Source organism: Ptychodera flava, chromosome 13, assembly GCF_041260155.1.
Source record: "Ptychodera flava strain L36383 chromosome 13, AS_Pfla_20210202, whole genome shotgun sequence".
Taxonomy (NCBI): Eukaryota; Metazoa; Hemichordata; class Enteropneusta; family Ptychoderidae; genus Ptychodera; species Ptychodera flava.
In genome coordinates this window covers 40,093,508-40,106,877 of record NC_091940.1, presented here as the reverse complement: position 1 = coordinate 40,106,877, position 13,370 = coordinate 40,093,508, and the positions used below count along the sequence as shown (strand labels likewise).

Sequence of the window (13,370 nt, the reverse complement as noted above, 5' to 3'; positions counted from 1 at the left end):
ATCCAGAAAGTTCTACGCCAGAATATTTGGCTTTCAATTGTAATAGACAATTTTCCTGACAACTACATGATTTTGCATCCTGACATTGGTTATTGTCCGTTTGCACAGGTCGTTAGTTCAACTAGAGTCTCCCAATAACTACTGAGTTAAACTGGTTTTATTGAATTACCTGTCACTGCAACCATACTCATGAATTCTTTACTGAAATACTGCTGCTGTCTTTGCTTAAAATTGGCATTTACTGAAAAAGTTTGAATTTTTAAATTTGACAGTTACTAAGAGTATCAGGATGTCACCGAGGGGTCATCAAAATGTAGTGGGGTTGCAAAGAACATCAATGAGATGTGTATCTTTGATCAGGAACAATCACATCACTGCTGTTGACACGTACAAACATTGCTCACCAAACAATTGTACTCGGGTAGTTGCTTCAGACAACATACTGACAAAACATCGAGCAGTCACACAAACTTGACTTGAAGTGATGGCAAATGTGGTTACTGTCAATCACTTTCCAGGGGTATGATAGAGGTTTGCCTCACTTTCTCTGTTGTAAGATGAAGGTGATTGGGTGCGACGTGTGTGTGTTGTGAATGAAGAATCTGACACTTATATGAACAATCCAGTATAAAGTTCTGTGATGTATTTGGTAGCAGACTATGGCCTCGTTTCTACATGGGGTCTATGGTTTCTATCACTCGGCAGGGTTAGAGGTTAGGGAAAGCATGTGGCAATGTAAATAGGAAATTGCAGGTGAATGGGTCATGATTTCAAGCGATGTTTACTATCACCATAAATTGTGTACTGGGAGTGTTGGTCAATCAATCAGATTTTGGTGATATTCTACTTGGCGACAGAACTGGTTCTCAACCTGAACCTACTGTGGTCGAAAAATATGTTTGCCAAAAGTTTAGGAAAGCTATAACATGGAGGCAAAACACAGCATTTACTGCATTCAACTCTCTCACACTTTGCCATTAGCAGCAAACTGTTACTGTATCCATCAGCAGACATATCACCCTCAAAAAGATTAAAGGTCCCCCAGCTCATTGGTTTTTCAAATTCCACTCTGATCATTCCCTTTCATTTTCAATCTTTCTGATTGGCTTATTTACCAAAGTTGTGTGATTGACAGGTCTGCTTTGTGATGATTGATTGATTGATTGATTTTAAAGTATTCATCAGCTTGAACCAATAGTTTCAAATGGCATTGATAAATAAATGTCAACTCCACCAAATTTCCATACAAAATACTTCAATAGCCCTGGCCCTTGCTTTGCTAGACTGTTGAAACAGATGTGAATGGCAGATAAAAGTACTACCATACATGGCAAGAAGCTGTGATGTGAAAAAGTCTTAGCCAACTGGATGCCTGCTGTTTATCTACTGTTCAAACATCTTCTTTGTATATAAGCAAATGTATTGCTGTTACATGTCAGCTCTCACTTGTACAATATCTGCTTTGGCATACAAAGTAGTTATGTGCAATGGCTTGCACGGGCCACTTGAGGAGTTTTTAACTAAGGCTATTTGTGTAGCTGATTGGAAATGATTGAATAATAACAAAGATGTTTAGTCAACCAATCAGCCAAAATCTTCTGAGACACTGCACATTGCCAGAAGAAGCTACTACTTCATCAAACCAACACAACACACATGCAGCAATCTGCTGCATCTTTGGCAAGCTAGTGTTCTGGATTTTCATGACCACTTCATTAAAACATGTTCACTAAACAAATACTAAACAAATGTTATAAAATACCAAACAGCTTGAAGATTTTACTGTATTGTTTTATTTAATAAAGATACTTTCATATTCTATCAGACTAGGCCTTTGAGAAAATCTGAGAGATTTGTGCACTGACTGTAACAGTCACTGTCACTAGAGGGCACTGTTGAAAATGATACAGAATATATCACAACTCTCACAGAAAATTACATGACTCAAAGTATCCTCTGAGATAACAGATCTCTTCATAGGCAGTAAAAGGAATGTGACCAATACATGATCATCAACTTTACACCACAGAATCATGTTTCATCTTGTCAAGAGTTTGTTCACTTTGTATGTGTCAGTGAAACGAAAATTTTTTTTAGGTCATGATTGTACATGAAATCTTAAAATGTTAGCAAGGTGCAAATTGAGTAATATTTTTCCTTTTTTGTTAAAACTTGAGAGATTTCACTATGAACTTGACAATGAGACTACAAACACTTTAGTGTAGGCAGTATATGCTGTTACAGAATGTATTTAAGCTGCTTCAGCTATCTTACACAGGCAATATTCTGAAAGACAACACTGTCCAAACAGTGCATACATCAATCTGTCTATCATAATGACTACTTTCCTAAAACATTTCAGTAGCAGCTGATAATACAATAATGTAGACATAAAGGCAAGTCAAATCCAAGTGGTTATTGAATAAACATTTGGATATAGAAGTTGTTAGCACACAATATTTGGAGCAAGTGTAATAACTTTATGTCAATTTATTTAGATACCTCATTGTTACAATTAGTCTAAACTTTGCAGTAAACACATTTCAGTATAATAGAGACACCGTTACTTAAATGGTCATATTGATGTGGTACCATGATATCATTTAAATAGTGTAACAGAAATCAAATTTGACAGAATTGAAAAGTTTTATTATTTATTTTGACAGCTTTTCAGTATTTTATATTCATGCATCGACAACAATTTCTTGGTCTACTTCATCAATCATGGTGAAATACTCAGTACTTGCCTTGTCAATATAGCACACAAGTGTGTGTGTGTGCATTGTGTGTGTGTCAGTCTCCGTGTCTGTCATCGAGTGTCTGCCTATGTCTGTGTCTGTAGCTGAGTGTGTCTGTCTGTCTGTGTATAAACTAATTTTAGGTCAAGACCTGAATTACGATATAAACACTAACAATACATATTACGCATGAACAGTTTATGTTGATATGCCAAAAATACTAAGTATTTCTACATGGTATCGGAAGAAGACAAAGAAAGCCTAGTCGACACAGTGAGAAAAATATTTGAATTATTGTGTCTTTATTTCATATTTTTATTAATGACATAGCTTTATTATCTATCATTAACTATGATACAGACATATAAAAACTTATAAATATATGTCCTTTACTGCCTGACGAAATCTTGGCAAACAGTCAAGCACTGGTACATGTAAGTTTTCAAAGTTTTATGAAAATTAAAATAATACCTTGTTTTGACCCTGTGAGAGTGTTTCAAATGAGACACTCTATGTATTTTATTCCTTCAATTCCAGCTGCTGAAAAGTGTAAGGTGTTTCAGCTGTGTCAAGTTGCTGTAGTCATGGCAGCTATGGTAAAGTTATCTAGAAGACGCTGTGAAGTGTCAGGTCCACATGTGGTGAAACTCTCCTACAGTCAATTACGTCATGCTGAAAGAAATTGAAAAGGAGATGCATATGTTTAAATTTTGACCATGTTTATCGATCACCTCCCAGGGATAGAAATACTTTTTTATTTCTCATGGCAAAAGTTTGCCACCAGATATAAAATCAGGTGGCAATTATGAAAAATCTGGTGGCAGTTTAACACATCATGTGATCGGTATAATACAACATTTTGTCATTGCCACATACTCATTCTAATTTATAAATTCTTGAAAATATGGTGAGTACACGTCACAAAAAATCAACCCATACTGCAGGCCTCGACAAAAAATTTTTCAAACATACTAACCGTGGGACACGTGAATTTCATTTTTACTTGCCCGAGAGGAAAAATTACTTGCCCTAAATTTCTAATAACTGTACTAGTAATTTGTAACAGAGAGCAAGAGTTTGGCCATATGAGTGAATTCAAAGAGGGAAAAACAGATTCAAACATGAACTACATTCTTGTTAAAATGAAGGACTATTACCAAATCTGAAATGTCACAGAAGAAATGTGAGAATACTTTAGTTTTTTTCTGTAGATTTGGCCATCTAGAAACATCTTTGAATTTGGAATTTTTCCACAACCTAATCCAAATTAAAATCTTTGCATAAGAGTAATAAGATTTGTGATTTACAATGTGCATGGCTGGCTGCTGCTCTTTATATATATCAAGCTGAGATCACAAACGACTGCTCTGCTAGTGTTTATCTGCCAATGCATACGCACATGTACATCTGCAACCCTTTTACCTGTTTACATGTTTACTCACTGAGCACAGCCGTCTTTCAAAGTTTTATTTTGATGAATGTATTCGTCAAGAGAGCAGATTCAAGTTTCGTTTTCGTACTCTTCAGTGCAGATTTGTTTTCTGTAAGTGAGAGCCGATCCTAACAACCAAGGTCACGTAATTTGAAACTGTCTGCATCTCACGCAATATGTAGCTGCAATGACTCGACTGAGGCCGTTTCGACTATGATGTAACTTGTACTTTTTCATCTGGGGTTGATTTACGTTGAACAGAAAGCATTGCCGAGATCCATGGCTTTGAATAAGTTTACATCCATTTACCAAGCACATGGTGCAATTACACTATCGCGTGAAGCCGATCGACTGTCATACAACTCATACACTGCACAAAGAGAATGGCAACCACTGTCAAGAGCATACCACTTTACGGCACACATACAAAACAGTGAGTTCACTCCGTGTCGTCGGAGAGAACATGTCGCAAAACTCTATTTTTACGACTTTTTGTGTTTTACAACAGCAAGAACGATTATTTTGCGATGTCGGGCGGATTTTCAAGGGTTTTCAGAAAAAACTTCTGAGAGTTGAAGGACTTACAATGATTGTAGGCGTGTACAGACCTAATGAAATACGTTTTCAAGCTTGAATTGTCCAGAGCTTAGTTAATTCAACCGCTGGTGCACTTGCCCGTCGGACGGGAAGCATATTGATTTTACTTGCCCGAACGCAAAATTCACTAGCCACAGGCGTCGGGCGATAGGAATTTTTGAGCCCTGTACTGGCTAATGAATTGCAAGTATTTATTGTTATTTAATTCATGTAGGCTGCAGTTTGGCTTTGTTTTCAAAATGTCACAACATGCTTTTATCTTGTGCCGTATGACTGCATATGCGGCTATCACAGAGGGCAACAACATGTCAAGTGTACAAAAGCTGCTGTCATCGATATAGAGATTAGCCAATCACAAGTTTGGATTCACGCTGTGTTTTCATCATGCCAAAATGTCGCAATTAGTTTGGGGTTTTTTTTTGCTAATGAGTTTTTCCGCCGTCAGACAACGCGTGTTCCTTCAGTGTTCCTTCATTCAAGCCGTAGGATCGATGACATGATAACCCAAAATTTAGTGGCAGAAAAATACCACCAGAAAAAAATTTTGGTGGCAGATTGACAGTTTTTGGTGGCAAATGCCACCATTGCCACCGATTATTTCGATCACTGCCTCCATGAGTGATGTCTCAAGAAAGCGCCCTCACAGTCATGAATGATTTCTGCGTTATGTGAGAGTCTTATTTACTTTACATAGCAATCATGCAAATGAATAAATCACTTTCTCTCCAGCTGCTTTACATATTGCCAATTTTAGTAATTACCATTAAACACAAATCAGTGCATGATTTGAAATTTATAAATCAACACTGCGGAATGCTTTGAATACTTAAGAATCAAATGCAGAAGCAATCTTAAATTTCTCACTCTGTATTTCCTTTAGAAACAAATAAGTTTTCATTTTGATGGGTACAACAGTGAGAACATAATTATATGTTATAAAATCTTCACAGACTGAACTGAGTTGAGTGGACCTGTGTCGTATTGCTGAAGGACCCTACTACCAGTGTGACTACAATGTGTGCATCACAGTATGAGTGACCAGAAGTTAACCATGAATTTTCATTTGTCTTATCCAAGAGTGAATCTACTCAATTTGAATTCACTCATCAAAGCAATGTTTTCTCAAAGTAATGGCTTCCAAAATAGGCCATGGCTAGTGCCATTTTTGCCAAATCAAAGTAACATCAAGCAGTTCTCTTGAATCTGACATGTATAACATTTCAGATATTGAAACTATTTAAGCAAATTCTTGGACAAGGAGATGAGGACACCCAGCTAGGGGGGTCTCTGTGTTTTACATTTACACAAATTACACATCCCTTCTACCTACACTGTAGAAAGCTAACACCAGTAATTTGGCTTTATACCTTACTGTTTTGGCCCGGCATAGTGTTTATCATGTGCCCTCCAACAAATGTGTTCTTTCTTAAAACTTTGCGCCAATTTGGCAAACTGTAGAAAATTCTTTGTGTCAGCCTTATGTCTTCACATGTAAACCAAAAACTTGCTTGCCTCACAGGCAATTTGTTTGCATCGTGGCACGTCATATATTGCTTAGAGGGCACACTGGTGTTTATTCTACTGACAATTACAACACACACACCGATGATGGAATCAATGTATGTCGTAATATCATAAGTCATCATAGGATATGTAATCTGCTGTTCTGACAATCCACACAACCACTGACTCCTTTAGATTTGGCTGAATTTATGAAGAGTTGAAGATGATGTGGAAATTCAGCTTACCTTTCGACCAATGAGGCTCTCATTTCTGATGTTACAGCACTGGGTTGAGCTTCTCCAAGTTTAAAAATACTTTCCACGACTGAGAGTTCAGTACTTGTTGTGTCAAGTCCACAGAATGCACTCCAGTCATTGACTACCATGCCAGCACCAATGACTTCACTGCCTCTGTTCACTGTACCGCCTACATCAACATCACAACAAACATTACATTGGTAAGAACAACTGTATTACTTTTTTCTGAAGTTACTAAATTTGAGTCAATTCTTGAGCTAACAATGCCTTAAAGAAATATGTTTGTCTGAGGAATATTACTTTAGAAGAACTATCATCATACATTTTCAGCGTTAGGGGTACAGTACACACATGATAAATTCTAAATGTGTACATCAACAAATTCTTTGTGTGCATACCTGACCTTACTGACAAGTATCTCACGAATGGGAGGAACATGTCACACTGCTCTGCTTTATGTAAGATGTTACTTATTATATTATACACGTACAAGTACATTGATGGCAAAAATTGGGAGAATGTAGAGTTTGTCTGAATTGTTTTAGCTAAAATTTGTTTGCCAAAACCTGACAAAAGACAAATTGGATATGAAGTTACACTTCTAAAACGTCCTATGATAATGGAAATTTAACCATTTACTACTGCTATTGCAGCCCCCATCCCAAACAAACATCAAAAAGTTTTGGCCGTTGGTGAGTGTAAGCCACTGTAGTGGATTCTTCTTACCACTATTCCTATTAACTTCCTGATAACAGCTCAATGTTCTATACAAGAAAGGTTAAGCACAAAGGGGATGCTTTGATTTATGGATTTTGAACTGTGGACATAAGTAGTTTGATAAAAGACACGAGAAGGTAAAAACTGTACGGAAGAAGTTTAACAGATGACAGTGGACTAAGACTGAAAGACTGAAATCAACAAGCTTCATCAGTCCTCTTGAAGCTAAGATGTGAAGACTGATAAAGAAACATCAAATATGGAATTTGCAATTCATATGAAATATAAAATTGCATGAAACAGATACAGTGAATTCACACCATTTTGAATGAAGCTTGTTGCCAAGGCCTTTTTAAGTTTATTTCATGTCTGTTTGAATATAATGGAAAATAATCTCACCACGAGTGGAACTTGAAGTAATGAGGATATTTCATCTTGATTTTCTATCGACGTTTTCGGATGTACCTACAGAGCAAGTAAATAATATAAACATAAAGAGAAGACAAAAATTAATGATCTATATCAGACGAGGTTTGAGTACCTATACATAACATAGAATTTTAGTTACAGCCACTGCAAAGTGTACATATATGACCTGATACACAAACTCTATGAAATATTTATTGGAATCCATTTACAAATATTACCATTGTTAAACAGTTTTTTTCCCAGTAGCACTAAGACATATGACAATTTCTCATTGTTTTAGTGTGATATAAAACAGTTTCTGATTGATGAAAGGGAAACAGTCGTCGGAACTTCACCTGTGTGAGTTTCTTTTTTTTTTTTTCATGCACGATATCTAGATGCACCACATCATCATAGCTGCAACATTTAATTATACAATGTAGATTACGACAGACCAGGCCTCGAAGTTTATTTTTTTGCTTACCTGCCAACTGGGCAGGTACTCTGAAAATTTACCAGCCCAACAAATTTTTTACCTGCCCAAGCCAATTTCACAAGTCTTTTACGTGTGCTACTATGTCAGAGAATGGATGTAAAAAATCATCCATGGTCAGAGCCTGTCTTCTGTATCACATCGTACCTACAAAGAAAGCTGATGACTGGTTGGCCAGTACTGGGACTGGTAAACTCCTACAGTATTTATAGCAATACATGACTGCCTGCTCATCTTTCTCATCTCGCTTTAGCCATTTGAACATTCATCCCTGTATTTTCGCTCGTACTCCTTCCTATACGAAGTCGAATTGTGCACTGTCTTTGCTCTTCACGGACTTTCACTTTCTGTTGACGTGCTCGCTACAGCCGTCGATTCACCTCATGGCTCCACATTTGTTGATCACTCTCATTGCCTTTGTCGGCCGTTGCTGTACTGTCTCCTTCTTTGTCATCGCCTTTTCTTTTCTCACTTTGATTTTCTTGCGCAGTACAAACTACCTTCGAACATTTTGTAAAGCCAAAGTTTGAAAGACTCATGTTTATTCTATGAGGTGAAGCGAGGCACGTACGTACGGAGAAATGAAAAAGTCACATGTCGCAGTGACGATGTATGCAAATTTACGGTAGCTCTATATTTAGACCACGTACACTGCTGTGCATGCTGTGTACGTGTGTGGGAGAGGTCAGGTCGCAACACCAAATATGTACTGCCCTCAATGCGGAAGTCGCTTGATGATAACGCGATCGCGTCAAACATCCTTCTACTTTGAAACGGTCCGTGCTTTGAACTTAGGGCAAGGGCATTTTTAATTGTTTTATTTCCTGAATGTGGACATTTCTATCAGCGAAAACATGAATTTCATGAAATAAGCAGTATTAGTCTGACAATTCACCGGCCCAGCTGGGCCGATGACAATAAAATATACCTGCCCAGCGCAATTTTTACTGGCCCTGGGCCGCTGGGCCGGCGTAAACTTCGAGGCCTGCAGACATGTTCTAATTTTCATCAATCACCATCGTACCTTGAATACAGTATTTACATTGGTCGTATGGGTCCCATACGACCTTTGGGTTCAGTTCCGACGACAGTATCCCTTCGAGAGAATCAATCTTGTTGACCAATTGTAGTGACATTACTTTAGGAATGACAATACTTCCCGAAAACATAGCCATCCTTTCAATCCATTTAAAAATTAACATACTGCATTTGCAATCAGATAAATTCAGCATGTTCTCAACCTTGTCAAATACAAGGCATACTGGCATTGATAGATATTGGAGGAAAGCGAGATGAATCTACCATATTGTTGGGAAAATTTCCACAAAAAATGTCCACACTGAACTTCTCTAATTAACATCTGATATTGAAACTTTAATGCACTTTACCTACCTCCTTATTTGATAGGATTTATACATTTGTATTCCAAACTCACATTAAGTTTTGCTTTGTTCCATATTTTCTGTGAAACTTTATTCTATGTTTCTGTATACGTTTATTGAGGATTGGCATTTTGCAAGTCACTGGCGTTTAATGTGATGAAATAAAAATATTATTTTACCAAAAGAAAACAAACAAAAATTGAGCTTACGTTAATTCACTTGTGTTTTTGTCTGTGTTTTGTCCCTGGATGGCTGGTAAATTTTTCAAAAATCCAAGGACGGCAAACAAAGAATTTTCTTTAAATGGCCTTAGCATAAATGAAGTGTGTATGGCAGAAAGCATTGAGTGTTGCTATAGCATAATCTACTTCCAAAGGATTACCTGTTTTGAGATCTGGGGCTTATACTCAACCAAATGTGGTACCTACACTGTACATGGGCATTCCATGGGATCCAGTTGAATGACATAATAACCCACTGAAATTCAGAGTAAATTGCACATTGATTTCTGCACAGCAATAAACTTACCAAGGCACCTTGATTGCTAATGGAACAATATGAGCCAACAAGTACATTGTCTGCTACTGTCTGACGGAACACTTCAACTTTCAAAACATCTGCTAGAATTTCTTCAGTTTCCTGAAAGTGAGAAATACAAGTCTTTACTTTTGTATTTGAAAAAGGGAGAGGGTATAATTAAGAAATCTATACTGTGATGGATATTTCATTGGAATGGTTAAAATCTTGACTTTCTTGGACAATGTCATTTCCCTTGTTGAAAGGTCTCCTGACAAGGCACATGGTGGGGAAGAAAGACTTCAGATACTTGTACCACATTCAATCTTGTGATCTCTATTTCCCTGAGACTAGTACCTTTTTCATATCCATTATTGCCAAGGATGTGAAATTACTTGACAACACTCAGAACAAGTGGTTTCATTGACGATTGCATGTATTTACAGGCACTTTATCAGCAAACTGTAAACTACTGTATAACTGTCTAAAACCGTACACTGTCAACTTGATGACATGATGGTATATCTGGACAAGTTACTCACATCGTCAATGGGTTGAGATATCTTGACAGTAAATTCATCTGATACCAAAATATAACAATCATCAGAGTCAAAGTTGGGAAGTCATTTGATAATTATCATGTCACATAACCTATGACCCAAAATGCTACTCACTCTGTCAAGGTCAGGATGGACTAATGCTACATAATCATTGCAGGCGATGACATTTCCCAATGCCGATAGTCTTTCTTCAATCCTCTGTATTTTGACACTATCTGGTAGAGAATTTCTTATGTGTTGTAACTCTTGATCTGTCGTGGTGTTTGGTACAAGAAGTCCATGACGATTACCTAGCATGTAAACAAACATAAGAGTAATTCTGAGATGGAAGAATAAGTGGACTATTGTCAGTTGTCGTTAAGATTATTGCACTGAGCATGGAAACAAGTATACATGTAGGTATGTTAACCATGGTCCCCTATCCTGCCGTATGTCATCACCTGGGTAGGTTGGCTAAAACCAGTAATATGCTGCATTTTAACAAAGACTTTGACATTTGAAGGTCCCTGAAAACATAAATACTATCAACATAGTTTTAACTTATTAAATCTGCTCTAACATAACATGCCAAGTTACGTGAAAATTTGGAGATAGATTTGGCTCAATACCGCTTTTTACTGACTTAGCAGACGTGGAAATGATACTGCCTGGTAGGATTAGGGATATAGCTGCTGTTTAGGTGTTATGTGTCTATGTGCATGTTGTGATTTAATTTTCAAAGATGGCATAAATCTAAACTTGTGGATGATTCACAGCATCTTACGTATTTTAAATGAGTAATTAGATCGCTTCTACTTCTTTCCAGTTAAAGTATTTTGAATCCAAAACAGAGCTGTCAAATTGTGTTATTCTTATGATTTTCTAATGAATAAATCATGCTTTCTACACAAAGTCTGCTATTGACACATCAGTATTGTATAGAGACATCCTACTGACTGTTACAAAGAGAACTGTGGCACAGCCATCACATGTACCAGTACTTCATTGGACCTACTTTACCATACACATGTACCTTCTTATCTCCGGTTCAAATTACCTCGTTCAGTCCCATTTTATTCATTGCAAGTCCACATGATCACAAGATCAGATTGCAACAAAACATGGCAGACGGGGGTTGGACTGACCACTTTCAATTACATACCGATGTCTGGCTGATGACAAGTACTAGCTGACTTACCTACAGTCATTCTGCCTATGATTCTGCACCCTGCTATTGATGTATAGACCACTGGTATCACGTCTGATAATTCACCTTCAAAGACACTGAAAAAAGAAAGCAACCACAGAATGCACATGTTATCAGCAGTGACACCACCTTTTCTGAATCTGAGCGAAATTTCCTGCTTTTGAAGGATAAAAGGTGCACAACATGTGGGAAAATGAATAAATGGAAGAAGGAATTTAACAATAAAATCTTTCAGTCCCCTTGCTGCTGTCCACGAGCACATCTCTAAATTGCCCTTGGTTGGATCCCACTCCCCCATGACAACAACTGAAGGGGTGGGGAGGGGTTGAATGGATCCTATGACAACAACTGAAGGGGTGGGGAGGGTTTGTATGGATCACATCATTCGGGTACAAGCTAGAGAAGCTTTCTACCCTAATGATCACATCAACTCCCTCCTGATAGGATTGTATTCCAAATGGATTCTGGAGTGAAATTACTATGAACAACATCACATACCAGTTGAACACATGCACTATTAATTAGACCACTGTCCCTCCACCCACACAGCGCTCTCTATGCTCCCCCTCTTAAGAATAGGAGTGTTGAGAGCTCCCTCAAGTAACATCTTTCAGTGTACATGTACCGGTATGTAACAATATGATTATTACCAACTCTTGTTTCCTTTATTTGATTCGAATAAACAAATATACTTATGGGAACATGGAGGTGTTATCCACACTTAAATATAAAATTACAGGATTGTACTTGTACCTCACACCTGCCGGTAGCAGGTCCTGAGCACAGGCATTTGATTCACTGTGTGACAGCCGTGTTGGCGTTCACACAGTGGCTCAAAATGCCATGCCAGTGGGTGTTGGGATGTACGACTGGCTGGAGTGTCGGACTAACTTTGTGCTAATCCCGTTGATATTTCGGTGAAGTGTATCTAAACACGGGATCCACAAAGGCCGGGAAAGCGTCTATAGTACATCTAGCGTGATCGTCACATGTGGAGGTAAAAAGATGGGTTGATGTGATGGTTGATACACGTGCAATCTCTTACACAAAACAACAGACCTCTGACAGATCTCTGACAAGGTCCATGGGTGAGCTCAATTTAGCTTCGACTAAGGTTTTCTAGAGACTGTTACAGGCCCATGCGTCACGTTTGTTGATTGAAGTTTTAACATGGTAAGGAAATATGGACATGTACAATACCTGTAAAAGTTTGCTGATCCACCGACCGCAACCAGGCAATACGCATTGGTCAACTTGGCGAACACGCCAACTTCGTTACTGTTTTCGAACAGGGCACGAACAGCCATGTTCACAAGTTTAAGTTGAAGACAACCAAACTGAGCTTAAAATAATTAATGAAAACGTTAACCTGCAAGCCTTCCACTTGGTTGCGATATGAATGCAGGAGAGATTTTGCAGTACCAATGTATGCTAAGCAAAATCAGGAGTTGCACGCCACTTGCGAAATAACCCTCACGCGTCATCAGTTTCTGTTGTGTTGGAACAAACCATTTTACCGGGGCGAAAGTTGATGCAACATACGGGAAAGATCTGAGTTATGGATTGAGCAAGGGATAGGGT

The 13,370-nt window shown here is 37.9% G+C and overlaps 1 protein-coding gene across 1 annotated transcript; it reads right to left on the bottom strand.

Moving 5' to 3' along the window:
• Positions 1 to 1,777: 1,777 nt before the first annotated feature.
• Positions 1,778 to 13,237, bottom strand: LOC139148612 (eukaryotic translation initiation factor 6-like). Its single transcript, XM_070720098.1, has 7 exons — positions 12,990 to 13,237; positions 11,781 to 11,866; positions 10,718 to 10,893; positions 10,056 to 10,166; positions 7,610 to 7,709; positions 6,516 to 6,696; positions 1,778 to 3,410 (listed from the first exon to the last, which is right to left on the bottom strand). The coding sequence occupies exons 1-7, from the start codon at positions 13,094 to 13,096 to the stop codon at positions 3,401 to 3,403; spliced, it is 771 nt and encodes a 256-aa protein (XP_070576199.1). The 5' UTR covers positions 13,097 to 13,237; the 3' UTR covers positions 1,778 to 3,400.
• Positions 13,238 to 13,370: the final 133 nt, after the last annotated feature.